The sequence below is a fragment of the Zonotrichia albicollis genome, chromosome 2 (genome assembly GCF_047830755.1).
Source record: "Zonotrichia albicollis isolate bZonAlb1 chromosome 2, bZonAlb1.hap1, whole genome shotgun sequence".
Classification (NCBI taxonomy): Eukaryota; Metazoa; Chordata; class Aves; order Passeriformes; family Passerellidae; genus Zonotrichia; species Zonotrichia albicollis.
The window spans coordinates 5,470,135-5,497,796 of NC_133820.1; the positions used below are offsets into that span (position 1 = coordinate 5,470,135).

The 27,662-nt window shown below is 47.8% G+C and overlaps 3 protein-coding genes across 9 annotated transcripts in view; 2 read left to right on the top strand and 1 right to left on the bottom strand.

The window, feature by feature from the left end:
* LOC141727001 (uncharacterized) overlaps positions 1-312 on the top strand; it is a 61,373-nt gene extending 61,061 nt beyond the window's left edge. For all 6 annotated transcript variants that reach the window (XM_074532230.1, XM_074532207.1, XM_074532232.1 and 3 more), the window contains exon 3: positions 82-312. In XM_074532230.1, the coding sequence (XP_074388331.1) occupies positions 94-312 (219 nt within the window). In that variant the 5' untranslated portion in view covers positions 82-93. The remainder of the gene's footprint in view (positions 1-81) is intronic.
* On the top strand, positions 255-18,317 carry BCL9 (BCL9 transcription coactivator). The gene is made up of 7 exons (XM_074532163.1): positions 255-390; positions 1,913-2,229; positions 3,126-3,315; positions 3,786-3,885; positions 4,303-6,532; positions 8,191-8,451; positions 9,495-18,317. The coding sequence occupies exons 1-7, from the start codon at positions 338-340 to the stop codon at positions 10,610-10,612; spliced, it is 4,269 nt and encodes a 1,422-aa protein (XP_074388264.1). The 5' UTR covers positions 255-337; the 3' UTR covers positions 10,613-18,317.
* Positions 17,857-25,839, bottom strand: ACP6 (acid phosphatase 6, lysophosphatidic). 2 transcript variants are annotated; one of them, XM_074532188.1, is made up of 10 exons: positions 25,531-25,839; positions 24,028-24,159; positions 23,804-23,934; positions 23,077-23,156; positions 22,236-22,347; positions 20,663-20,795; positions 19,800-19,903; positions 18,522-18,617; positions 18,156-18,321; positions 17,857-18,037 (listed from the first exon to the last, which is right to left on the bottom strand). In XM_074532188.1, the coding sequence occupies exons 1-10, from the start codon at positions 25,723-25,725 to the stop codon at positions 17,912-17,914; spliced, it is 1,275 nt and encodes a 424-aa protein (XP_074388289.1). In that variant the 5' UTR covers positions 25,726-25,839; the 3' UTR covers positions 17,857-17,911. The 2 variants fall into 2 exon arrangements, with proteins under 2 accessions (XP_074388289.1, XP_074388292.1); XM_074532191.1 differs by lacking the exons at positions 23,077-23,156; positions 24,028-24,159; positions 25,531-25,839 and having other exon boundaries at positions 23,804-23,936.
* Between the last annotated feature and the right edge of the window lie 1,823 nt (positions 25,840-27,662).

Genomic DNA, 27,662 nt, shown 5'->3' on the forward strand with positions numbered 1-27,662 from the left:
ATGCATAGCTCCACAGCAGACACATCTGCTTGGGAAGTTCCTCATTGGTTTTCTGTTCTCTCCTTGTGGGGTGCTTTGCAGTGTGCCCTGGAGATGCGAGACTTCCCCTGGGCAGCAGGAGGCACGCATCTAGAGAATGCTGGAGCTGCAGGAGGGAAGTGGCCAGTGCAAAAGCAGCGAGGAGCCAAGAGAAAAAAGGCAAGCAGGCAGCCAGCACTGAGAGGAGCGGGCGGCAGGAAGCGCTTCGACGCTGCCGCTGGCGGCACACGCTCCCCAGAGGAACTTGACGAGAGCCCATCTGCGTGTGTGTGAGACTGTGAGCTCAGGATTTCTGTCAATGCATTCCAGTAACCCCAAAGTGAGGAACTCCCCGTCAGGCAACACACAGAGGTAAGGAGAAGAGCCTGCAGTCGGCTGCTGGGGGTTGGTGCACGTTGCCATCCCTGCTCTGCTGCTGGATTAGCCCAGGGACTGTGGCAGTGTGGCTTCCTGGTCCCTCTGTGCTCCCATCAGCCTGCTGAGTACCTGAGCAGTGGCTGCACAGTGCTGGTGGTCTCCATGTTTGCAACCATGAGGCATGGATTTTCTGTTCCTTGTGCTCTCCTCCCTTCTACCAGGTGCCTGGATAGGCAGCAGGAGAATAAACCTGCTGTTTCTACCTTGGTTTTTTTCCCCTTCTCTTCTAATTATCTATTTCCTGAGAGACAGCCGGGCATCAGAAGGTCTCTCTGTACTTTCACACAAAATGCTTTCTCCATATTATTGGCTTGAACAGCCTGGAGAACTGATCAGCTGAGCACTGAGATCCTCTGCATCAGTCACCTGCCAGTGCAGCTGGGCAGCATTTCTTCTCCACTAATTTGGAAAGGCAAAAATATGAAAACAAAGCCGTGTCCAGGGACTTAGGATGGTTCTGATTGACAGCATTCTCGAGTTTGAGTTTTTACTCCCAGAGGTCATCTGGAGCTTAACAGTGTTTCAGAGGGAATGCTTCTGAGTCAGGTGTCTGTCCAGAGGAGGGAACAGCTTGTGTGAGTCCCACAGTGAGGATGCTAGGAGAAGGATGCCTGTTGGAAGTAATAGTGATGATGCTAAAACACAATGCAGAAGATCCAGTGGCAATGGAGGGTGAGGAGGGAAGGGATGCCTAATACCTGCAGAGGAGCAAAATAGTTTTAGGATGCAATTTGCTGGATGGAAGAGGAATTAAGGACTCTGAGTCTCCTTTGGCAAACTGAGGAGGATTCATCTGCCCCATTTTACAGGAGTGTGCTTGGAGATGGTATCCTTCACTTTCCTGATTCAGGGGCAGGTTGTAGCTGGTTTAATTGTTTTCACGGTCAGAGGTTTGTGTTTCTCTGGCAGCTCGCCCCAGTGGATGACGAATGCTGCAGCAATGCTGGGTTTTCCTTGTGCTCCCTGTAGAACTGGATAGGGAGGTGCAAGGGAGGGGTTGGGGGGGGTCTGCTGATCAGAGCTGCAGTGTAGTTGGGGTCCAGGAGAATGGTGAGGGGAACTTTATAGTGCCTTGTTTGTTTACTCTGAGCTGGTCTTGGTGTGAGGTGCTTCTCTGTGCACATAGAAACCGTTGTCTTTATTGACAGAAGCGCCAGAGGTGGGTCCTCATGTGACAGCAGTTTCTGGGATCTGGCAGGTCTGTGGTTTGCCCTGGTGCCTTCTTGAGCAATGAGATTCCATCTTGGATAATAACCCTTTCAGGGCATGTTCAAAAAAGCACCTGCATGACTCTAAGCTTGCAGGCATTTTTTATTTGTCAGCAATTGTCTTAGCTTGTAAAGGTGACAGTGGTTGTTTCTGCTTCACTCTAATCTGTTCCTACAGGGCTGAATGAATCAATGGTGTGATTTGTCACTTTTTCCTTTTCTTTCTTTTTTTTTTTCTCTCTCCCCAGTAGCCCCAAATCAAAGCAGGAGGTGATGGTCCGTCCCCCTACAGTGATGTCCCCGTCTGGCAACCCTCAGCTGGATTCCAAATTTTCCAACCAAGGCAAACAAGGGGGCTCCACCAGCCAATCCCAGCCCTCTCCCTGTGACCCCAAAAGTGGAGGTCACACCCCCAAAGTGCTCCCGGGCCCGGGTGGGAGTATGGGGCTGAAGAATGGGGCTGGAAATGGTGCCAAGGGGAAGGGGAAGAGAGAGAGGAGCATTTCAGCAGACTCCTTTGAACAGAGGGAAGCTGGGACTCCCAATGATGACCCAGAAATCAAAGGTACGTGTGCTAGGGTTCATGTGCAAGTGCAGACACTTAGTCTGAATCTTCTGTAAGATGGAGAATTGCTCTGCAGGTATTAGTGAGACATTTTGTTTGTCTGGGGCTCTCAAAGTTCCAGCCAATGAAGTTCTAAAGGTCTTGAAAGCAGGCAAAGAGGAGAGGTTGTCATAGCTGGCATTGGTAAATGTCTTGTTCACGCTCGGTTAGAGCCCAGACCTGACTCTGGTGGGAAAGTTCCTTTGTAACTCTTAAACTCCCCCAGAGGATTTATAAGTACAAATGCAACCTGTTGGTCTCCTTCTGGCCTTTGGCCTTTCAGGAACTGTTCTCTTGTAACTGGGGTTTTAACAATATGCAGGTCTGTTTTGTCAACATAGATACATAACCCATAGCACCCTGACTGGTAACACAAGCCAGAGAGCTGGGATTCCTGTTCCTGGCTCCAGCATTGCCTCTGTGAGACAGTGCAAAACCTGACCACATGTTCACTTGTTCCATCTTTGCTAGGTCACCTAGCTAAGGTGGATAAGCAAAAGAAAAATTCAAGTTTTGCAGGAGTGTTTTCCTGAGGCAGATATATTTATCTTTGTTCCTACATAGAAGTGTAGTTTTCCTGCTTTTTTATGTGGTCATTAGAGAATTCAAAGAGATCGGTTGTGGGAACTGCCACTTTCCTTGGAAAAGGACACAAGAGGAGCTTTCTCCCAGTGTTGCTTGAAGTACACCAAGGCTTTAGAGGAAAGACATGTGGTGTAATAGAAGAATTGCCTTCAGTGCTTGAGGAAGAAGCAGGAAATTTCAGAGGAGAAAAAGCTCTGATCATTTTCCAGAATTGATTTGCAAAGAGATCCCAAGATAGTGATTCCCTTCTTTTCTCCTTTGTCCCTTTCCAGACTGCAATTCTGCTGATCATGTGAAGTCCCAGGAGTCTCAGCACACACCACACTCCATGACTCCTTCAAATGCTTCAGCCCCAAGGTCTTCCACACCTTCCCATGGTCTAACTGCCACTTTGGAGCCAGCAAGTGGGCAGAAGACTCCATCCAAAGTGGTTTACGTCTTTTCTACTGAGATGGCCAACAAGTAAGTAGGTAGCTGCCTGAATGTCTTCTGAGAGCAGGAATTGCATTTGTGCTCATCTTTTAAGAGATGATCAAGGGCACTTTCTGCATCAAGTAGCAAAAAGTCATTACTTATTTTGGGGATGCTGAAGAGGTTGGAGTGGACCATATTCCTGCCTTCTTTGCTCTGAGAAGTAATTGTTTCATTCTCTGAGGTATGGGTATATATTTTTTTTTGGCAAATAGTGGTGGATATTGTTTTGCAATCCATGCAATGAATAGAAGCCAGGATGGCTTAAACTGAGACGTGAACCCTGAATGCTGATGAGTTTGTAGTCGTAAGCATTTTTCTTTTGCTACTCATCTAGAGTGAAATATGTGTGGCTAAATCTTTCTCCCTTTTGCCAGCTGAAAGATAGAAAGGAGGCCAGTTAAGAAAAATTGCTTCTTGGTTTCAACTGGATGTGTGCATCTGCCTGTCTGTCTTTGCAGGGCTGCAGAAGCTGTGCTGAAGGGACAGGTGGAAACCATCGTGTCCTTTCATATCCAGAACATCTCAAACAGCAAGGCGGAACGAAACACTGTACCCTTGGTAGGGAATACCTGCATGGGGGTGAGAAGGGGAAATTGTAAATGGGCCTGTGTCTGGTTCAGAGAGATGGATGATTATTCACGCTCTGAAATAAGTTTTAGGAAGACAGACAGGTGTCATTCAGACTGTCTGCAAATAAATGTCTTGGGTCACCCAAAGAAGAGTTAGAGTCTTGCAATATTTTGGTAGAGTATTTCCAATGTGTAGGTCATGCAGAACTAGCATAGACAAAAGGGGTCCCTGCAGTAATGCCTTGAGCAAAGTAGGTTTGTGCATTGCCAAGAGGCTGCTGTGTAATTGCTGCATGAAGGCAAATTTTGGGCTGGTGGGATTGAGATTGGGTGTTTTGTTTGCACTGCTGCTGATGTGGCATGGCTGGAAGAAGAGCAAGTGACTGAGTGTGGCTTTCTCTTGCAGAATCCTCAGATCACTGCACTTCGGACTGAACCCAAGGCCCTGCCACAGCCCCAGCCCCCTGCTGCCCAGGACCAGAACCCTCCCCAGAATGCCAAAATGCAGCCGACCCCGCCCGTGTCAGCGCCAGTATCCAAACCCACCGGCCCCCCATGTCCCATAGATCAGGACAGTCCCAGTGTGGAAAGCAAAGTGATGTCTGTGGGCAGCCCTGCCAACTCTACCCCATTGCAGACAGAAGGATTTGGGCAGAGTTCAACCCCCAATAATCGAGCAGTTAGCCCAGTTTCCCAAGGTAGCAATAGCTCTGCTGCAGACCCCAAAGGCCCTCCCCAGCAGGGGTCTGGTGGGGACCCATCCAGCTTGGGTGAGAACCCCGATGGACTGTCCCAGGAGCAGCTGGAGCACCGAGAGCGCTCGTTGCAGACCCTGCGGGACATCCAGCGCATGCTCTTCCCTGATGAGAAGGAGTTTGCAGGAGGGCAGAGTGGGGGGCCACCCCCAAACGCTGGGGTGCTGGATGGTCCCCAAAAGAAACCCGAAGGGCCGATACAGGCTATGATGGCTCAATCCCAAAGTTTAGGCAAAGGGTCGGGGTCTCGGACAGATGGAGGGGCTCCGTTTGGCCCTCAAGGACACAGGGACATGCCTTTTTCCCCAGATGAAATGGGGCCACCACCAATGAACTCCCAGTCAGGAGCCATAGGCCCAGACCACCTGGACCACATGACTCCTGAGCAGGTGGCCTGGCTCAAGCTGCAGCAGGAGTTTTATGAGGAGAAGAGAAGGAAGCAAGAGCAGGTGGTTGTGCAGCAGTGTTCCCTGCAGGACATGATGGTCCACCAGCACGGGCCTCGTGGCATGGTCCGAGGTCCTCCCCCTCCCTACCAGATGACCCCTGGTGAGGGCTGGGGACCTGGGGGTCCGGAGCCCTTCCCTGAAGGCATGAACATGTCCCACTCTCTGCCCCCCAGGGGCATGGCCCCTCATCCCAACGTGCCCGGGAGCCAGATGCGCCTGCCTGGTTTTGCAGGAATGATGAACCCTGACATGGAAGGCCCCAATGTCCCGAATCCTGCCTCACGGCCCGGGCTTTCTGGAGTTAGTTGGCCAGATGATGTGCCAAAAATCCCAGATGGGCGAAACTTCCCTCCTGGTCAGGGTGTCTTCAGTGGCCCTGGCCGAGGGGAGCGATTCCCCAATCCGCAGGGTCTGCCTGAAGAGCTCTATCAGCAGCAGCTGGCTGAGAAACAGATGGGCCTCCCTCCTGGTCTGAACATGGAAGGCATCAGGCCCGGCATGGAGATCAACAGAATGATGCCCTCCCAGAGACACATGGAGCCTGGGAACAACCCCATCTTCCCTCGCATGCCGGTAGAAGGACCGATGAGCCCATCTAGGGGGGACTTCCCAAAAGGAATGCCCCCACAAATGGCTTCTAGCAGGGAGCTGGAGTTTGGGATGGGCCCTGGCAGCATGAAGGGGGACATGGGCATGAATGTCAGCATGGGCTCCAATCCACCCCTGGTCCCTCAGAAGCTGAGGGAGGCAGGAGTCGGGCCGGAAGAGATGATGAAGCTGCGCCCCGGCGTGTCGGAGATGCTCTCCTCTCAGCAGAAGATGGTGCCGCTGCCGTTTGGGGAGCACCCACAGCAGGAGTATGGCATGGGTCCCAGGCCTTTCCTTCCCATGTCTCAGGGCCCGGGAGTCGGTCTGCGGAATCTCAGAGAACAGATGGGGCCTGACCAAAGGACTAACAACCGGCTCAGCCACATGCCGCCACTACCTCTCAATCCCACCAGTAACCCGAATAGCCTCAACACTGCTCCCCCTGCACAGCGCAGCCTCGGCCGCAAGCCCTTGGATATCTCTGCGGCTGGCCAGGTGCATTCGCCAGGCATCAACCCCCTCAAGTCCCCCACCATGCGCCAGGTCCAGTCTCCCATGATGGGGTCTCCCTCGGGGAACCTCAAGTCCCCTCAGACGCCCTCCCAGCTGGCAGGAATGCTCGCGGGCCCCACTGCCGCAGCTGCTGCTGCCTCCATTAAATCCCCCCCTGTCTTGGGGTCTGCTGCTGCTTCTCCTGTCCACCTCAAGTCTCCGTCTCTCCCCGCACCTTCTCCTGGATGGACTTCATCTCCAAAGCCTCCTTTGCAGAGCCCTGGCATTCCCCCGAACCACAAGGCGTCTCTAACCATGTCTTCTCCAGCCATGCTGGGGAACGTGGAGTCGGGTGAGTGCAGCCTCTGCTAGCCAGACTTGGTGCTTTGGTTCGTATTGGGTCATCCAAGATGTGCAGCACAGGGAGGGAGGAGGGCTCCTGCAGCAGGATAAGAGCTGGATGGCCCTTTCCCTACTTGAGGGGGGCTGTGCCTGAGGGTTTGGTGGGTGAGGGCTTCTCCTCCTCCTGTTGTATTTGTGGGTTTGCACTCTGCTTCCCATGTGTTGAGCTCAGGGCTGATCACTCTGAGGATGTAAAAGCAAAAGGATGGGGTTAAGAGGTGTGAAAAGATATGGAGAATTGATGGGGGAAATCTCTCCTTGGAAGGGTCTTGTGCTGTTCTTCCATAGCTCATAGTCATTGTATCTCAATGGAGAAGATCCTCTTGATGTTATTAAAGCACTTTGGTATAAAAGGTTCCTACAAAAACATGCAGAGCACTTAACCAGCTGTGTATCTAGACACAGTCAGGAATGGTTGGTCATTGGTAGGTTTACATTGTAGACAGGAAGTTGTGATTCAGTTACTCAGACTTGTAGCATTTTGGAGCCATCTAACCACTGCTGTACATAACACTTGGTTACATGCTGAGCCGTGCTGTGCCTGGGACCTTGGGGTCCCGCTGCTGGCACACCCCTGCACTCACCTTCTCAAAGCTCACCCGCCCTTCAGTGCAGGCTTCCAGAGCAGCCTGGCCTGGGCAGCCTTCCCGCCCGGGAAATTCTCCTGGCTGGAAAGTGGAGCCCTTTGCCCACGTTGCCCTCTAGTGCTGCCGCGGGTAACGGCGGGGACCGGCACCGGGATGTGCCTGTGGGGTCGGCGGCTCGGGAGGGCACCAAAGTGCTTCAGTCTGTGCCTTACTTAGTGCTAATGAATGCTTTGACATGCAGCTCTTCCAAACCATGGATCTTTTGGCATTGCAGTTTTTTTGTATTCTCTATTTTCATTTCCTCTTTTGGTTGGGAGGGGCTGAGGAGCGTGCAGTGAATTTTCAGTGAGAGTACAGCTTCAGTTTAGCGTCTGCACATTGGTCTGGGTGGCGTAAAATTCATCAGTGAAGAACAAAGGAGATTGGAAGTGCAGCTAAGTTACTTCTAGTTTTGTGAGAGGAAAGGATGACATTAAGCAAATAGGTGCAGAGAATCTTTCTTTCACTGGAATAAGCAGCTAATATCTCTATATGAAACAAGAAATGCAATGTAAACAGGGAGTTTTACTTGTAGCTCCTGATGCAGCTTGTCACAAATGTGCTTGCATGTCTCAGCATAATATCTGCTACAGCTTGCCTTGTGCTGCCTGTGTCTTTTTTCATTTTAGATTTTGATTTTTATGGCTAGCTCTGGTACCTAAAACTGTCTTCAGTGTATGAAAATTGAATAGTAAGATTTTCTGACTAAACTGATAATTCTTCATGTGGATTTGTGGAGGCTCAAGGTAGTCCTAGTTAGAAATGTTATGCAGTAGAATAACAGATATTAATCAACTTGACCAATAGGCTTATTTTTCTGGTTACCTTTCATAATCATTGACTGCATTAGTCATGTAAAGTCTTGCAATAGGAAAGATTTCTAGTTTTTGAGATTTCTAAGGGAAAAGAGTTTGATTTAAGAAACAGTAAGAAGGAGAAAAAATTAAATTCATTCTCTTTTTCTTTTCTTTTTTTTCCTAAGGTGGTCCACCTCCTTCCACAGTCAGCCAGTCTGCTCCTGCGACTCTCCCTGGAAATCTTCCCTCTAGCAGTCCTTACACAATGCCTCCAGAGCCAACCCTGTCCCAGAATCCCCTCTCCATTATGATGTCCAGGATGTCCAAATTTGCCATGCCCAGCTCTACACCGCTCTATCATGATGCCATCAAAACTGTGGCCAGCTCGGATGACGACTCCCCTCCAGCGCGCTCCCCAAACTTGCCACCTATGAACAGCGTACCAGGTAAGAAAATCAAAGGCACGTAAGCACCAGGCATCAGGGTGATTTCATGGAAACCTCATCAAATGAAGACAATGAGATGGGAAAAAACTTGAGGAATATGTAGCCATGGGTTGTTTTTGAGGAAACATTTACAGTTCTCTGAAATGGAAATTCTCCTTGTAACTGTTTTTTTCTGTCCAGAAAGTGTGCATTCTTCAGAAGGTGTCCAACATGGAAAGTGCTTGTGTATGGGAGAGATTGTCCCTCAGGCAGACTGGGATTGTTTGTGTGAATGAAGGCTGCTCATGGGATTAAGGGTTGGACCTACAATGTGTTATCCAGAGGAAACTTTACCTCTCCTGTCTTAAGACAGTGCCATAGAGGCTTCACTGTTTTTGGGGGGGTTTGTTTGGACACTGAATCATCAAAAACATAAAAGTAGGCTGTAGCACCTCCACCCTATTGAATTATAGTTGAAAAAGGGAATGAGCAGATGTTTCAAGAGAGTGGCAATTGGTAATGATTTCTTGATGAGTTTACCTGTAGCTTTGCAGTGTGTTTCACACAGTAATGGCTGGATATATCTGGGGAAACGTGGCTAATTGCTTAAGTTCATGATGGTAACTCATTAACCTCATTGATCAGTGCCTCTTAGTCTTATGAAGGTTACCTGATTTATCACTGCTGAGTTTTGAAATGAGTTCTGGTCGCTTCCCAGTGGACAAGTGTCCATATGCTGATAATCTGTCACAGACATGTTTGCTACTGCCTGTGTCATCCAGACAGCAAGGGAGGTAGTAAAAGTATGGTTTGGATTGAAATCCTACTTATGGAGCAGGCTTTTGTCACTGATAGGGCAGTGACAAGGTTAAGGAGGTGGCTGTTTGACTGGCATCGAATTTCTGGTCAAACTAACACTTTTCAAAGCCACTGCTGATGTTTTTTTTACTAGCACTATATTTTTTGTCTGTGTGCAGACTTGGTAACCTTGCAAAAAGCTCTCTGACAGCTTTATTGATTATTGCTGGTTGTTGTCTAAATGTGATTCCTTGTTTCTTCCCTAGGAATGGGCATTAATTCTCAGAATCCTCGAATTTCAGGTCCAAACCCAGTGGGTCCAATGCCAACCCTTAGCCCAATGGGAATGACCCAGCCTCTTTCCCATAACAACCAGATGCCCTCTCCAAATGCGATGGGACCCAATATACCTCCTCACGGGGTCCCCGTGGGACCCGGCCTGATGTCACACAACCCAATGATGGGGCATGGTTCCCAGGAGTCTCCAATGGTACCTCAAGGACGCCTGGGCTTCCCGCAGGGGTTCCCTCCCGTACAGTCCCCTCCACAGCAGGTGCCATTTCCACACAACGGGCCCAGCGGTGGACAGGGCAACTTCCCAGCAGGAATGGGCTTCCACGGAGAAGGACCTCTGGGGCGTCCTACCAACCTGCCCCAAAGTTCGACAGATCCAGCACTTTGCAAGACTGGAGGCCCTGGCGGTCCAGACTCCTTCACTGTTCTCGGAAACAATATGCCTTCGGTTTTCACCGATCCAGAGCTGCAGGAGGTGATCCGTCCCGGAGCCACGGGAATACCCGAGTTTGACCTGTCCAGGATTATCCCGTCGGAGAAGCCCAGCCAGACACTACAGTATTTCCCTCGTGGGGAGGTGCCGGGCCGCAAGCAGCCGCAGGGTCCCGGGCCCGGCTTCTCCCACATGCAGGGGATGATAGGAGAGCAGACCCCGAGGATGGGACTAACATTGCCCGGCATGGGGGGCCCCGGGCCGGTGGGAACTCCGGATATCCCCCTGGGCACGGCTCCGTCCATGCCCGGTCACAACCCGATGAGGCCGCCGGCCTTCCTGCAGCAGGGCATGATGGGGCCGCACCACCGCATGATGTCACCAGCACAGCCCGCCATGCCCGGCCAGCCCGCGCTCATGAGCAACCCCGTGGCCGCCGTGGGCATGATCCCGGGCAAGGACCGCGCCCCCGCCGGCCTCTACAGCCACCCGGGCCCCGTGGGCTCGCCCGGCATGATGATGTCGATGCAGGGCATGATGGGACCCCAACAAAACATCATGATTCCCCCCCAGATGAGGCCCCGAGGTATGGCTGCTGATGTTGGCATGGGAGGATTTAGCCAAGGCCCTGGAAACCCAGGGAACATGATGTTTTAAGCTGCTACCATAAGACTGGATGTTCTGATCCTTGTCAAGATGAGATTCCAAGTCCTGAGGGCTTTTTTGGGAGCTTCAGGAGTACAGTTTGGCCATGCAATAGGTGAAAAGAGACCAGAGGATGCTTTGGGAAATCTCGAATGTATGGAATTACCTGAAAAAAAAAATATTCATTTTAACAGGTTGTTTTTTTTTTAAGATTTATTTTTTAAAAATTATTTTTGTGGACTTGGGTATCCCGTGACGGCACCTGCTTTGAGAATCTGTAGCTGTATTTTGAGAATTGCCATTTGTCACAAGTTGCACCATTCTCTGTATGTTTACGTCCTTCGGACTGGCTTCTCCCAGGACTCTCGGTTATTTTTGGGGTTTTTTGTGTACTGTACTATATTGTAAAAGGGATTTTAGCAGAGACTTTAGTCTTTGGGGTGAGAGGAGAATGGGATTCTAGGCTGTTTACTTTAGGTGGAGAATCCATCTTCAGAACTTCGGACTATTTTCCTTCAACTCCAATGTATAGAAAAACCAAACTACGACCTCAGAGCAGAGTATTAATGAAAAGCACAAAAAGGAACTTAAGTTCAGTGAGGGGAATCTTTTAAAAGAAATAAATAATAAGTTAAGGACATATTTTTCAAATTATGGCGTGCTGTCCAGCACCTTCTGTCTCTCCCTCCCACTCTTTATTAAATAGGCTTCTCTCTCTCTCCGTCCCCTTCTGTCTCCTCCTATGGCAGCTGCAATACATTGTGTTATTTTGGGGAGTAAATCTAGGAGAGCCTCTCCTCACGTGGGGACTCTTCCCACTCTTAGGAAGGGGCTGGACTTGGACACTGTTACATCCTACAGTAGTCTCTCTCACTGTTTCCTATTCTCCTTTTCTTAGAAACCCCAAGTGATTTTATTAATGTGGGAGTGGAACAGACACTAAAAGTTATCCAGGATTTTTTTTTGTGGTTATTTTTTTTTCCTCCCCAGCGTAAAACGTTCTGTGTAACCTCCATTAAATTTGGTACAAAACCACTCGCCAGGGCTGTGGTGTCAGAAAAATAAAATATATTGTTTCTTACAAAAATGAACTGTCTCCTTTATCCAGTCCAGTTGTTTTTGTCCAGATCAATCAGCTGGCCAGATGACTGTTTGCTCTTCCTTTTGATCACAGCCAGTCTAGAGGCCAGGTGGGCTAAACTTTGACAGCTCCTAAAAGTCTGGTCAATAGGCAGCTGTGTGCTCCTTTTGAGGCAATTCTGTTAACTTAATTCTGACCTGAGCTTGTTTTCCCTTGGAGTGAGGTCTTATTTCAGAGCACCCCAGGAACTATACTTAAAGACTTCCTCAGTTTGTTGAGGGTCAAGGAACAGATGAAACTTGTCTCCGTCACTTCCTCCTGGAGAGTGTTTGCAGCCCTGCAAGGTGCATGGGTTTGAGCTCCCCCTGAGCAGCAGTGTCCATCTGCCCAGGCACTGGGATTGTGTCCCTCTCTGGGGACTGGATTGGGTCAGGTCTCTGACTGCCAGCACTGAGAGCCTGAGATGCTGGGGAAGGATGAACTTTAATAACAAAGGTGAGAGAGAAATTGTCAGTGAGCAGATTTTTATCAAGACAGCCCTGCTGAGTAAATTGTTGCTTTGCCACAGTTCTCATCGATTGCTTCCTAATCCCCTGTCTTTTCAAACTTGCCTTTTGAGAGGATTTCACTGAGGAGGTTTTATGGTCCTGCTTATGAGGAGTGAAAGGATGGCTGACAAAACATGGATTGGGAGTTGAGCCCTGCTACTGGAGGATACCAGCATGAGCCAGATATGGATCTGTAGGCCAGGGTGTGGGCTCTGTGGCTGGCTGTTCTCTGGTCCCCCAGCACTGTATATGGAGTGGGTAATTTGTTCTTCCTTCCACTTACTGCTACTTAAAACTATTTCAATGAGTAGTTTCTTCAGAGGGCTGGCCATTAGTGTGAAAATTCATGTGGAGAATCAGTATTTTTAACATGCTTGTGTGTGAGAATTTTTTAGAGTTAACTGATCCTTAAGAGGTGGGAAAAGAATTCCTCTTGGTGGCTGATTTACTCAACTTTGGTTGCTGGTGTTATAAAATGAGTGAAGCCATGCAATGTTGGAGGCACGCAAGCCTCAGAGCCTTCTGTTGTCTGCTTCCAAATTCACCTTTGTGCTGTCATGCAAATTTACGATGATTTTGGGTGAGAATTACTCTTTTGACAAAGTGTAGGATGTCTGTTGTGGTGCTTCCCTCTGACAAGACAGGCAGCGTGAAGCACGGGCTTGTCAAGATTTTGGAAAGAGATGACAATGACACAGTAAGTGTTATTTCTGTAGAGTGGAATTACCCCTTCTTTAAGTGGTTGCACAGCTCCCTTTTGAGGACCTTGCATGGGAATTGTTACAATGCAACCTTTTTAAGTGTTGCCACTTCTGCCATCACTCCTGACTGTTTTTACCATGTTGAACAAAGCAAAGTTCTTGATCGACATAGAAATGAACAGAAGGTTTTGGGATTTTTTTTAAACTGTCGTAGGGCCTCCTATGCCTGTTAAGATTTTGAATAGCAAAGGATTTGAGGTGGCTGTGACTTATTCTAGGAAAATTAGCATAGGAAATTCACTGTTTCAAAGCCACCGAACAGTGAGAGGATACATTTTAAACATACTGTATAATTAAAGTTCCTTCTGTGTCTAATTTATGATGCTGGCATTTGGTATCTTAGTAAGATTTTTCCTACAGGAAGTGCAGAAGATGTGGATTCTCCTTAGTCCACATAGGTGCACTCAACCTCAGTGTTTGCACCAGCAGATGAACAAGAGTTGCTAAGGTCTTAACTGGCTCCAGTTGTGAAAATGACTGTGTAGATGTATGTAGATGAACTTCTTTGTTCTGCTCTGATTCCATTTCTTCCCTTTTTGCTTTGCAAATGGAAAAGCTTTCTAGCTGTCAGCCTTGTGGATTCACCTGAGGATCTGTAAGTCAGGATCTGTTCCCTCCTGCTCATCAATAGTAACTGTGACTCAGCTTTGGTAGTCATGGTACAGTTGAAGATGGAAAGTGGGTTGCCATTTTTAGTTTTCTTCCCCCCCCTCCCATTTTTTTTTTAAGCTTTCAAATCATCCTCCTCCACCTTTGTTTGAAAGAATGAAATAGACTTTATTCATACATGCTTGGCTGCTCTTCCTCTCTAGTAACATGGGAGGAAACAGTCTGCTGTTCAAATTATCTCATCCCAGATGGCTGCGCAGCCGGAGTGTGGAGAGACTTAAAAGGTAAACCCAGCAGATGGTGAACTTCTGAAATGCGAAGTAATGTGCCTGCTAAATCAAAAGTTTAAAATATTTGAAATCTGTTTGTTTTAAATTAGTAGACTTGCACTCAGGTCAACTGTGAAGTACACGGGCAGTTTTAAGCACCATCCAAATAAACTGGAGATTTGTACCTGGATCATGGACCAGCCAATCTGCCAAAGAAGATGACAGCGAGGAGCCAGCCTTAGGAGTTTAGTCCTGGCATCCTTGGGGTGTCTAATGGGTCACATTTTGGAAGACAGACCTGTGTGTGGAGATCTGCTCTGCATCAGTCTTGGTTGGGATTTGAATGCTGCCAGTGCTTCTGGTACAATACATGTGTCCTGATTGAGAGTAGATGTGGGTGCCCAAATCTTTCTGAGGGTAAGTTGAAATGCCCCATTTTTTGTTCCCCCAGTGTTGGGATTATTATAAATAGGGTATATGTAGGGCTTAATTTTGAGGTGCTTTGTGTGCTCTCTGCTGTGCTGGTTTTCACTTGGGTGGCAGGACAGGCTACATTTTATTGGTGGTATGTGGTGGTGTTCACAGGGTCCCAGGATGAGAGAAGGGGTGGGAATCTTGACTCCATATTTCAGGAGGCTGATTTATTATTTTATTATATATTATATTAAAAGAAAATTGTATATTAAAACTATACTAAAAGAATAGAAGAAAGGATTTCATCAGAAAGCAAGGAAAGGAAAAAGAATAATAAAATCTTGTGACTGCTCACAACCTCGACACAGGTGGCTGTCATTGGTCATCAAGTAAAAACAATTTCACATTGTGGGTAAACAATTCTCCAAATCACATTCCAAAGTAGTAAAACATGGAGAAGCTGAAGCTTCCCAGATTCTCAGGAGAAAAGATCCTAATGAAAGGGTTTTTCAGAAAATATGTCTGACAGTGGTGTCCTTCTTCAGTCATGATGGTGAATGGTTTCCTTGTGCAGCCTTACCAGGCTGCTGGCTGAAACCTGTTCCCTAATGGGACACTTCTTGAGGAAAAATGATCCATGTTTGATATAGGCCTGTATTTACTAAAATGTACTTTACTTTGTTAGTTGGTAGTCATTTTTAACCTAAAATAGTTAATGACACAGAAAAAAAAAAGTGATGCTGTTTTGTTTGGGATACTGGGAAATTGTTGATTTCTGAGACTTTTATTCCACATTCTCAGGAATGCCTCAGCTCTTCCATGCTGTGTTTTCAATACAGTAGCTCCCACTTATCTGTGTCTTTTGGTATTAAAACTCTTCCACTGTCCAACCAATCCTCTTCTGAAATGATCATTTACACTAGCTGTGGTCAGAAATAACTCCTCTATCCTGTGGGCCACAACTGCCATGGAAGAGATGGACCATTGCATGGCCCAACCACTTTACACTGAGGGCAAAGGTAAGGCTAGAGCAGGGCAGAGGGGGCACTGCAGAAACCCTGCAAGAGCCAGTGAAGTGACCTGTTCCCAGTGGTGCCTTCCTCCAAGCTGCTGGCCTGCTTTTCTCAGGTCTTCTGCTGTTACTGAAATTTGTGTTAGCCTGCCTAGAGTGATAGGAGGATCTTAATTCTGTAAAAGCAGTGCCCTCTTGAGCAACTTGTGCTTCTAAGTCCTCTGGCTTGTGGCTGTGTTGCAACTTTTTACCTTGCTGCTGGTCAGTTTTGTTAGAGATGCTCCTAGGTATTATTTAAGAATAGGTATGTGAATTCCCCTTTGGTATGGCCAAAGTTCCTGATTCCTTTTTCCAAGCAGTTCATGCCTCACAAAAAACTTGTAATTGTAGACCTAGTATTTCGTCACTGTTCCCCAAATACTTGAAACTGTGTATAAGAGGGAGCTTGATTAGAGCAGAACACACTGTTCTTAAGGAGGGGTAGGCATTGATTTTTATGTAGTGGCATTATGGTTTCAGGCTGTACAAAAACTTGATGGAAAATAACAATGTTGTGTTTGCTTTTTTTGACAGCTTCTAATAGCAGTTCAGTGAGACCTCCAGCAATGTATTTAGCATTCAAATTATTCTGTTCGCTGTGCGTGGTGTCAACATGCAATTGTGGTGGGGGCAGGCTAATGAAAGGGTAGGGGTAAATCCAGCCCATTCTTCTTAGGGAAAAGGTGCTCTAGTGCCTCCATCACATACCTGTCAATGGCTTACATTAAGTGATTTTTTCACTAAGTGAAAAGAGGTAACACAGAACCTAAATTGCAGGGCCATTTTAATAAATGGTCCCCCTGTTTTAACCTCTGCTAATCCCAAGGGATGTAGGGACCATGTTTTATTTACTTACATAAAAGTGGAGATCTTTTTTAATGAAATAGTCAGTGAGATGGAGTGCACCCTCAGCAGGTTTGCAGAGGACACAAAGTCAAGTGGTGCCATTGACGCAAGAGAAGGACCTGGACAAACTTGAGAAGTGAGACTGTGAGAACCTAGTGGTGTTCACCAAGTCCCAGTACCTGGTGCTGCACCTGGCTCAGGGCAATCCCACACATGAGACCAGCCTAGGAGAAGTCATTGAGAGCAGCCCTGTGGAGTAGCACTTGGGAATTGTGGTGGATCTGGACATGAGCCAGCACCATATGCTTGCAGCCCAAAAACCCAACCATGTTCTGGGCTGCATCCAGAGCCCTGTGGGCAGCACTCAAGGAGGGGATTCTGCCCCTCTGTTCTGCTCTGCTCTGGTGAGACCGCACTGCAGTGCTGCATCCAGCTCTGGGGCACCCAGCACAAGAAAGATTTGGACCTGTACAGATCAGTTCAGAGGAGGCCACAAAGATTATCAGAGAACTAGATAGCTTCTGTTATGAAAACAGGCTGAGAGAACTGGGGCTGCTAAGCCTGGAAAAGAGAAGGCTGCAGAAGGACTTCAGAGCAGCCTTCCAGTGCCTAATGGGGGGCTCTTTACATGGGCAGACAGTGATAAGGGAGAACAGTTTTAAACTAAAGAGGAGAGATTTAGGTTAAATTCTTTACTGTGAGAGTGGTGAGGCACTGGCACAGATTGCACAGAGAAGCTGTGGATGCTCCATCCCTGAAAGTGTTTAAGACCAGGCAGGATGGAGCTTTGAGCTGCCCAAGTAGATGGCATCCCTGCCCATGGCAGGGGCTTGGGACTATATGATCTTTAAGGTCCCTTCCAACCCAAACCATTCTGGTTCTGGGACTTTGGCAACATTGTGATTCTTACAGGAAAAGCTGTCATCTCAGCCAGAAGTAGTGCTGTTGGTTAGTGCTGTCTGCCTATTTCATCAAGGGCAAAATATTGGTCACTGCTGCCCAAAGCTGAAGTCGATAGCAGCTCCCCAGACTTCCTTGTTTAAAGCACATTAAGCAGAGTTCACCAAGATTGTGTGTTCTTGTACTTGGCCCACTGTGGTTGTTCTGCATGTTCATGGCAGAATTTCCATAATTAGAGGAGTGCAGAGAAGAGGTTTGGAGGCTTGCTGTCCCTTTGGAGATGTTTCCCGTGCACAAAAATGCCCTCAAGAAGATGGGGTAGCTAAATGATGTGCAATTAGGGAGGCTCATCTGTCTGCAGAAAGCAACCCTCCAAAATGCCAAAAGAAAGGGAAAGGCACAATGGCTTCTGCAGTTTATCAAACATAAAATCAATGTTATGTCAAAGCTTTCAAGGCTGGTAGCACAGAGCAAGCTGGGCTTCATCCCACAGTCCCAGCATATGAGGAAGAGGCATGTTTTGTCAATACTCCTGATACAGATGGGCAATTTTAAATGGTCTGTTCTCACCCTCGCTGTTTTCAGCCTCTCCCTGCTTTTGTGTGGTCACCTCAGAAGTAAACTTGAGCCATTCTGTCACGTGGCTTCTTTCAGCCTGCTGCTAACAGTGTAAAGTGACACTGTGCCACCCTGTGTCTGGTAGGAAAATGTCCCCTCATCTAAAATACATTTGCAATAGAGAAGACTAGCAAGGACATAAAGAATAACAGTCGAAGATTGTGACAATAAATTGTGACTAACTTTAATTTATAACTAATTATGAGTTAGTTTTTCAAATCCTGTCCACTTTGCAGCACAGGTTGTTGTACTTCTCTGGAGTGAGTGAGTACCGTGAAATAACTTCCAGAAATTCTTCGAGTGGGCAGAGTCCTGTTTTACAGCCTTTCACCACTTGCTCCTGCAAGGCAAAGAGACAGAATCACAGATATTGTGCACTGCCAAAGCCCTTTTTTGCTGCATGGTGGAACCACAAGCCCAAGATTTATTTGTAGGAGGGACTTGCCACGGGATCTCACCTCTCCCTGGTAGGTCATGCGCACAAACCACTCCTTGGTGCGCCGGTGCTGGTACAGTTCCAGGGCCACATCAGCAGCATAAGGTGGCCACTTGTTATCAAAGGTGCCCAGTGCCAGCAGGAGAGGAATAAGAGTGGAGTCATGAGAAGCGTAGAGGAAGAGCTTTCTGGAAAAAAAAAAAAAACAGGAGAAGACAGACCTGGAATGTCAGTTGTGTTCCTCCATGGATAGGCAGTAGCACTCATGCTTTTTTAGCAGGTGAGCACTCCTTTTAATCCCACACATTCAATGTCTTTCTGAACCAGTTTTTCACAGTGCCATCAAGTTAGAATTTATAATGATTAGAGGAGGAGTTCTGTGCTGTACCTGGCCTTTTCAGCTGGATTTGAGGGATTTACTGCTGCTTTAATGTTCTTCTCCAAAGTATTGAGCAGGAGGCCAATACTCATCTGAAGCATTTCTCTAGAAAAGAAGCAGAAATAAATTTATTAGTTTTAAAACTTTCACACAATTATACATGAAAACTTGAGAACCTGCTTTTCTCTTATGATTTGATCACCTGCACTGAGTGTAGCTAAGAACTATTAAATGCAATTAATATGGCCAGTTTTTAGTTCATCTGTTGTGCAGTCACCACTCTAATGTGACGGCAGAATGGGAGAAGAGATGTCTTAACAATAGTCTCATGAGGTGTGGCCATGTAAATGACAATCTAGAAACTCTTTGATTGTTTTCTAGGCTGTTTTGTTTCCCTGGTATGGTTTTTGAGTAATCTAGGGAAGATTACTGCTGCAAAACAGCAGCTGAAGTGGTTGGGGTCTTTGGTGAGGAGGGACAGGATTCAAGAAGGTGGCTGTTACATTTAAAAAGTAGTTTTTATCCTCTTATTAAAGAAAAGAGATTATACACTACCTGGTGGGAAGAAACTCCCTCTACCTAATGAATACATCAGTGGAAATGTAAGATATGTGTGACTAACTCTCCTGGGTGTTGTGGGAATTGGGTAAATCAGTCTTTCACTACCTGAGATCTCTAATACCTGGTAAAGAAAAGACAGTCCTGTACTACCACCTGAGAAGAGCCAGTGAATGTGGCAGCTGCAAATGAATCTGAAAGGAAAATGACTGCTAAGCTAGCAACTCAGCCAGCCTTTACAAACAACTGTGGAGGAGGTAATTAGCTGCACGTAGCAGCAGATTCTCTCTGCATGTAGTTACATGTGTGCAGGGCCTGGCATCACTTTTTCCGCTAGCGCCAGTGCTTCTCAGCCGAGCTGTGCAGGTGCCATCCCTGGGAAAAGCTTCCCAGGCTGGAGTTTGGACTGTACTTGTGCAACTGCAAGGGCAGCCTCAGGGCATGGGCTGGAAGCATCTCCTTTTTGCTTCTGCTTTTGCCACTGGTTCACTTAAACCTCGGTGGCAACTGAGGCCTTCACTGCCTACCTCAGTGTGCAATCCTTTTTCCTCGTGCTCAAGGTGCTGAACTTCACCTTGAGATGCCTGAGGCACAAAACTCATGAGTGGGCTCTGGTGGGGGAATGCAGCAGATGGGAAAGCATTTCTGTCTGCTGAAGTGAGCTGGTTTAGCACATCCACCCTAGGTAAGACAGCCACTGAGGCCAGAGGCATGGACACAGGCAGTCACCTGGAACAAGTGTCTCCCAGAACGAAAAGCATGGAGTCAACACATCGGCGTTCCACCGTCGGCTGGAAGTTCTTCAGCGCAGGGAAGCTTGGCATATTGTGTGCCTGTGGAAGGAGGAATGCAGCAGAGTGGTAGGGTCTGACCCTTTCTGAACCCAGCCTGAAGACACATGGACGGCTGCCCACAGAAAACAGCTGCTTGTGTCACACCATTTGTACTACAGTATTGTACTACGATACTCGTGAGGATTTTTAGGATGGTTTTAAACATACAGACTCGCTCTGTGTACCAGAAGGATGGATGTTTGTTCTTTAGGATCTATTTCCATGGGGAGTGTAACACATTGAGCCAATTCAGCTGGCAGACCAGTTATCATTAGCTCCAGCAAAAAAGAGGCACTAAGGAGGGGTAGAAATGTGCCCAGCTTCCTTCCAGCAGCAAAAGCAGTCTGGCTCACAGGCAGTGTGCTGGAACTGGCATTAAGATGACTGTTAGGTCTGAGTGCCAAAAGAGGGAAAGCACTTTATAATGGGGAAGGAGGGCCCAATGTCTCTGTTAGCTCTACATTACACTTGAAAGAAATACTTAGAGGAGTGCAGGGAAGAGGTCTGGAGGCTTGCTGTCCCTGGATTTCAAGGTAAGAACTAAAATACTGGAGACAAGTCTTCATCCATCCCACAGCAAGGGTGACCCCACAACCCCTTTTTCTAAAGGCCATGCTATTTCTAGAAGCATTCTGGGTTGCATAGAAAGCTGCTGGAGTGCACACTGGTATCTGTGGGTGCTGGCACTGTCATTTCCTCCATGTACATGGTAAGGGGATGTTTCTTTCTGTGATAGTGCAAGAGAAAGGCTCAGCTCACCTGCTCAGCAGAAATGTTATCAAGGAGGACAAAAAAATCCAGAGACTCATCATCATTAATGCACATACTCTTCTTAATTTTTGCCAAGTCATCGCAGATGCCTGGCTGGTGCATAGCATTCTCTGACTTATTCCTGTAAAGGAATTAAGAAAACCAAAAATTTTTCACACACCAGGTTTTCTATCTTTTGTTTTTCTCATCACCCAGCCCAGTGGAGTTCTCCCACATCAGTGAGGGGCAGAAGAGAAGCACTGCAGCATATTGAGGGATTCCTGATGTTGGGATTCTGAGCTGCAGAAAGGACAGATGCTGTATCCAGATTTCAAGGATCAGAGCTGGCTTTCTGCTCTCCCAAAGGCAGGAGGAAAAATTAAGATGAGATGTGAACAGCCCAGAAGTGCCACCCCCTAAGCAAGGGCTGTGTATCAGCTAACAGATCTGGTCATACTGCAACAGTACAGGTCTGTGTCTTCTTTCATGAGGCTTTTAACTGCCTCAGGAAAGCAGCAGCTTTAAACTGATTGCTGTATGGTGTGGGAAATGGGAAACACCTAGATACTCGCTTGTAGCTTAAATCCACCTTTTGCTTTGTTGGAAGCCATTTGCATCTTTATGCTGCTTTAAATTCTACTTTAAAAAAATTAGCTGAGAATATCCATGCTGGCCATTGTAGTCTCTAGGTAGCTTGCAAGCTGAGGCAGTGCTTAGTGCAGCTCAAAACATCTACCTTGATGTGGTCACAAAGTGTGCAGCTGGTGGGCAGAGGGGGGCAGGGAGCAGCAGACCCTGCAGTTTACTCGTTTTTTACAGGACAGGTGGTTTACTCAAGGAGGCTGAATATGCTGCTTCTAGGGACTGTCACCTCACCACTGTCTAGACCAGTCCTTTGCTGCAGAGTCAAACACTGCACAGTGAGCTCTTGCAAGTGAATTCTGACAGCTCTTGAATTTTGGGCAAAAACATGCTAATGTACAATCCAGCCAAAGTGTAATATATCTGCCTCTCTTTTTCATTTTCTGCCCTGTGCCCAAGCCTGGCACAGGCATTTCAGAGAACCTGACTCCACAAACATGAGTGTTCTATGTAGGATCTTCCTTATTTCACTTCATTGGCCTTCATTAAATGTGTCAAGGCTGAGTATATTTCAGTTTCTTCAAGGTATGAATGCGACGGGAGTGCTGAAATAACCCCCAAACCAGAAGCTGAATATAAAAAGGAGGCCCAATATGTTCACACTTGAAAGGCTTGTTAAGACATGTAGATGACATTAATTCTGCCCTGCAGCAATGCTACAGACTAGCTGTACATTAGCTCGTAATGAATGTTTGCTAGACACAGACTAAATTAAACTGTTCTTTCAAGGAAAAGTCTCTATTCTATTTTCTTCTGCTGCCACTGCTTAGTGTATAATTCCGCTTACCAAGTATTTTATACAACTAGCTAACCATTCCCAAAGAACAGTAAGTGGTAGGGAAAGAAATTGGGAAATGGGAAGAAAATGTGCTGTTGTAAATGACTACTGGTGAAACGAAACAGCAGTGAAATCATACGGGCAGATATTGCTGGCAATTACCTGGTCATGTCTTTCAGGCGCCGGCAGTTCTGGTAATTGGGGTAGAGTATTTCAGTGCACGCTTCATCAGTGACAATAACTGGAACTTCAAGAGAAACTTTGGAACAAGGATCTGTGGAACAAGAAGGAAGTTTCTGTGATCAGTAGTGCAGCTGTGTTTCTTTACACTGCTTTATAATCACTCCCCCAGTCTTTGTGCTCAAGTCCAGTGTTATCAACTAGCAATTTCCCTCGAGCTGTCTATCACCTGCAACACAAGCCACTGTACTTGTTTCTGTGCATTTATTTCCACAGGGATGCTTGCTGTGCACCTTGTAAAGCTTCCCAGTTCTGTGTTCATTTTTCTTAGTGCCAGAAATTAGTCTCTGTGTCATGAAGTGTAAGGAGCTCTGGCAAGTCACTTCTACTTGTTAGTGGAACTGAATGTGGAAGGAGCAGATGTGAGATCTTTAAAATGCAGAGCGTATTTTTAGAATAAGTAGTTACCAACTGCAGGATACAGGTGAAAGTTACTCCAGATACTGAACTTGTATCCAAGACTCTTGGGTTTCCCTGAGAAACCTTTTTCTGATGTGTGAACTTTTTGCCTTCTTGATTTTGAAGAGGGTTAACACTAACCTCCTCAGCAGGTCTGAAAGAGCAGCAGAAAGACACGCAAGGAGAGGGAACAAGTGACAAGGTGGTAAAGAACTACAGGACCAGGAGAACTGAGGAAGGGAGCCAAGTGCAAAGAACCGAGGAAGAAGTAACAACTAGGAGCCAGAGAGAGTTAGGATACAGAAGGTGTGAGCATCTAGGGAAGACTAAGCAAGGAAAGGCACTATTCAGAAGTCTCCCCAACCTTCTTTCTGCTCTTGGTACAGCCCAGCTAGCACGCAGCGTGTGGACTCCAGATTCCGGACAATATTAGTGGAACGGATGCTGAAAGAGAGAAAGCAGTTTGTGAGGCAGCACTTTCTCCTTTGTGTTAGCATGGCTGCAGTGGGGAGGTCTTGCTGGAACTGAGGATTCCACCATGGCTTTGGAAATCTGTGGTAGGACTCATCTTTTGTCACTATAGATATCTTAGGTAGACACCTATAATCTGAACTGCCCTTTAACTGCTTGTCAGAGATAGTGGAGATAAACTGGCACTTCTCTGGTGTGATTTTTTTATCTCATCCTAAGCCAGATGCTCTCAGCATTACTGATGTGAGCAGCAGGGGTTGCTTCATCTCACTGAACTTCAGCTGTTTGCAGTGAGTTAAATGGTGCTCCAGAAATGCCTGTTTCTCTTTGTGGTGTTGGGCTCACCACGAAAGTGCATAACAGCACTGCCAGTGGCTCAGCCTAGGTGAGATGAATCTGTCCCTGGCATCACTCTCAGGACTGCTGGGCAATTGAATGCTTTGTGTCATGAGTGATTTCTAGCGCCAGGCTCTGCAGGCTAAGCAAAGATGAAGGCCCAGGGGGGCCAGACAGTTTGCTGTGGGGTGAAGAAGGATATGCTATCCAGTGTTCCCTAGCACAAGGCTACTGGTTAAGAGGCAGGAAGATAGGAAGGTCCAGGAGGGAACTGAGAGACTCACAAGACTTCAGCAGACTTAAATATTGGTGAAAGAAACTGGACTTCTTCCATATAGTTTCTCCTCAGCCGTTGCCCCAGGGTGTACATCTGCTTCATCCCCACACAGGTCAGCTGTCCTGCGGCTGCACCACCCTAAGAGCAAAGAGAAGGAGAGGTCTCCAGTGGACCATAGAAATAAAAAAGTCTACAGAGGAAAGAGGAATCCACCAGCAAATACACTCTTACCTTAAAAACAGTCTTACAGTATTCCTCATCCAAGAGTGAGGGAGGTTGAGGTCCTCCATTTAGGTCTGTCACCATGTACTCAAACTTAGTCCTAGGAGGTACATCCAAAAGAGTAGGTTGCCATTCCACCCGCTTCAAAACAAACAAACAAACAAACAAACTGCTTCAGTGGAAAAGTTTTAAGGGCATTAAACCAAGGACTTTTAAGAGCATTAAACTAAAACTGGAGTATTACAGTGTGCTGGCTTGCCAACAACACAACACGGAGATAAAGGGATCTCTTTACACAGCTCATAGAGAAATGAGAGCAGTGCTACTCTCTGGATTTGCAGATGTGATGTGCAGGAAATGCAGCACTTGCTTTACTTCCCTTACAGGAGAAGAATCTGTAGGAAATCACAATTGTTGCTCTTTGTTACACATCTAAAAGCTGCTACAGGAAAGTACCTGAGCTAACCCCTGCTGCCTTCCCAGCCACCTCAGTGGAAGCTGGGGAAGCCAGATCCCTTGTGCTAACACTGAGGCAGGAGCCACACCTTTGCTGAGCACCTGTTCTGAGGTGCACAACTTGGCCTTGGAGTAAAGTCCCGGGATGCCCATCCCTGTATCCTGCCCCTGAGGGCTTCCTGTAGTTGCAGCAATTGTTCCCTCTGCTGTCTTCTGTCCCACTAATGTGCTATTGCTGTTCCACTTTAAAGAATCACAGCATTAATTAGGTTGGATGAGACCTCTGAGATCATCAAACCCAACCTGTGACTGAACACCATTGTGTCAACCAGGCCACAGTGCCACATCCAGTCTTTCCTTCAACACCTCCAGGGACAGGGAACTCCTGCACCTCCCTGGGCAGCCCATTCCAACGTCTAATCCCCCTCTTGGTAAAGAAATTCGTCCTAATGTCCAACCTGAACCTCCTGGGGCACAGATTAAAGACTGTCTCCTCTCATCCTGCTGGGAGAAAAGACTGACCATAACTGGCTACAACTTCTTTTCAAGGAGTTGTAGAGAGTGATAAGGTCACCCCTAAGCTTCCTCTTTTCTAGACCAAACACCCCCAGCTCCCTCGGTGGCTTCTCCTAACATTTGTGCTCCAGATCCTTCCCAGGTCCGTGGCCTTTCTCTGGCATCGCTCCAGCACCCCTCAGTGTCCTTCCTGAACTGAGGCACCCAGAACTGGACAGGGACGATCCTGCCCTGCTCCTGGCCAGGATGGCACTGGCCTCCTCGGCCCACATCGGGCTCACTGCAGTCGCTGTCAAGCAGCACCCCCAGGCCTTTTTCCACTGGGCAGCTGTCCAGCCACTCGCGGCATGCGGTGCAAGCTCCCAATTCCCATTCTTTCTCCTCGGAAATCACTCTCGGTATCTCTTTCGAAGGGGAATAAACGGCAAACCAGCAGGCTGCCGGCAGCGAGGCAGGAGCTCGGCGGCGGGCACGCCGCCGGCTCGGGCTCGGGGCACCTCCGCACCGCCCGTGCCCCGACCCGTCCCGTCCCGAGCTCACCGGCTCTATCCCCGGGATCGGCCGCAGCGGGGTGCGCGCCCCGTGCCGGAACAGGACCTGCACCAGCCTCAGCTCCAGATACCGCCGCCGCCCGGCCTCGCTGTCGCTCCACTCGGAGGCAGCCGCCGCCGCCCGGCGCCGCTGCGTCCAGGCAGCCAGGCCGCCCAGCACGCACAGCCGGAGCCCCCAGCCCATGGCGGCCCCGCCAGCCCGGCCGCCCGCACCGCGGGGAACAGTGGGAAGGGCAGTCCCCGGCCGAGCCCCGCCTGGAAACGGCCGCGGACGAGGACCAGGCGGGGACTGCGGCTCCCGGCGGGCGCCGCGCAGGGGAACGTTGTGGCGCTGGGCGGCACGGCCGGCGCCCGCGGCAGCCGGTGTTCGCGTGCCGGCGTTTCGTTACCTTCCCTGGCACTCGCGCGGTGCCAGCGTGCCCAGTAACCCCGCGTAGCGTTCCAGGCGCGGGGAACACTGGCTGGAAGGTGCCCCACTGTGAAAGGACCTGGGGCGCCGGTGTGAAAAACGCCAATCACTTGTTTTTAAAATTTTTAAAAGTTTAACAGTAATAAAATGGTTAAAAAAATAGTAACACAATTAGAGTAATAACAATCTGGGTAAACTCAATTAGGACAATATGAGACAATAATTACAAAGAGTTACGGATGTCTGGGTACCTTTTTCTGGGCATCACGAGCCCGAAAAAGGACACATATTAACAAAGGATTAACCCTTAAAAACAATAACCTGTTGCATATTCATACACTTCATACATGATGCATAAATTTCATTTAAATACAGGATTCTGTCTGGTCATCATCAACTTCTTCCTTCAAATCCTAACAGCGCCTTCGAGGCAGAAAGAAGTTCGATTCTTCTTATAAGAGGGCAATAAATTCCTTTTCTCTGAAAGATGTAGGTGTCTTGTGGCTGCTATCTCGCTGCAAGTCCTTTCTTTTAAACAAAGCATCTTACACAGCATAGTTCCTATTTTAACAATTTTTATAACCTAAAACGATATTTAACACAGTACTTAAGAGAATGAATACAGCATTACTTTCTAACACAACACATATAATATTTGTTTTAATATTTGCGAAAAGCCAATAATAAAATACACGCATTTTTCACAGAGGGATTGAACTGAACCAGGTGTGCCCAGGTGGCCGAGCAGGCCAACAGTGGCACCCTGGCCTGGAGCAGGAACAGCGTGGGCAGCAGGAGCAGGGCAGGGACTGTCCCTCTGTACTCGAATGCTGTGTCCAGTTCTGGGCTCTCACTTCGGAAAAGGCCTTGAGGGGCTGGAGCGAGTCAGGGGAAGGGTCTGGAGTGCCAGTGCTGTGAGCTCAGGGTGCTGGGGGTATTGAGTCTGGAGAAAAGGAGGCTCAGGGGGCACCTCACTGCTCTACAGCCACCCGAAAGCACGGTGTGCCCAGGGAGGTTTGGCCTCTGCCTCGAGCTGTGCCGGGGAGGTTCAGGTTGGACATTCAGAGGAATTTCTTCACACAAAAGGTGATTAGATGTCGAAGACTTCTTTTATGAAAAATCCTTTCTTTATGATTTTTCCTCCTGAGAAACTGAGAGGCTTCAAGAATAAAATGTAAACATTGATTATCTGCTGCAGTAGAATGGAACAGGTGAATCTGTGATTGGCCCATGTTAGATGTTTGTAATTAATGGCCAATCACAGTCAGCTGGCTTGGACACAGATTCCGAGACAGACCCTTTGTTATCATTCTTTCTTTTTCTATTCTTAGCTGGCCTTCTGATGAAATCCTTTCTTTTATTCTTTTAGTATAGTTTTGCTGTAATATATGTCATAAATTAATAAATCAAGCCTTCTGAAACATAGAGTCAGATCCTCATCTCTTCCCTCAACCAAAAACCCCTGTGAACACCGTCACAATTAGATATTGGAATGGGGTGCCCAGGGAGGTGTTGGAGTCATAATCCCTGGAGGTTTTCAGGGAGCAGGGCAAGGGTGAAGGAGAAAGAGGAGGGGGAGGATGGTGACCTGCACAAAGGCCAGAGGGAGGAGCTGCTGCAGGTGGTGTGAGGCTGGCACAGACACCAGGACTTGCAGAGCAGGGATTTTGGTCATCTCGTGTCTCTCAAAGCCTTGCAGTCCTGAAAGGGTT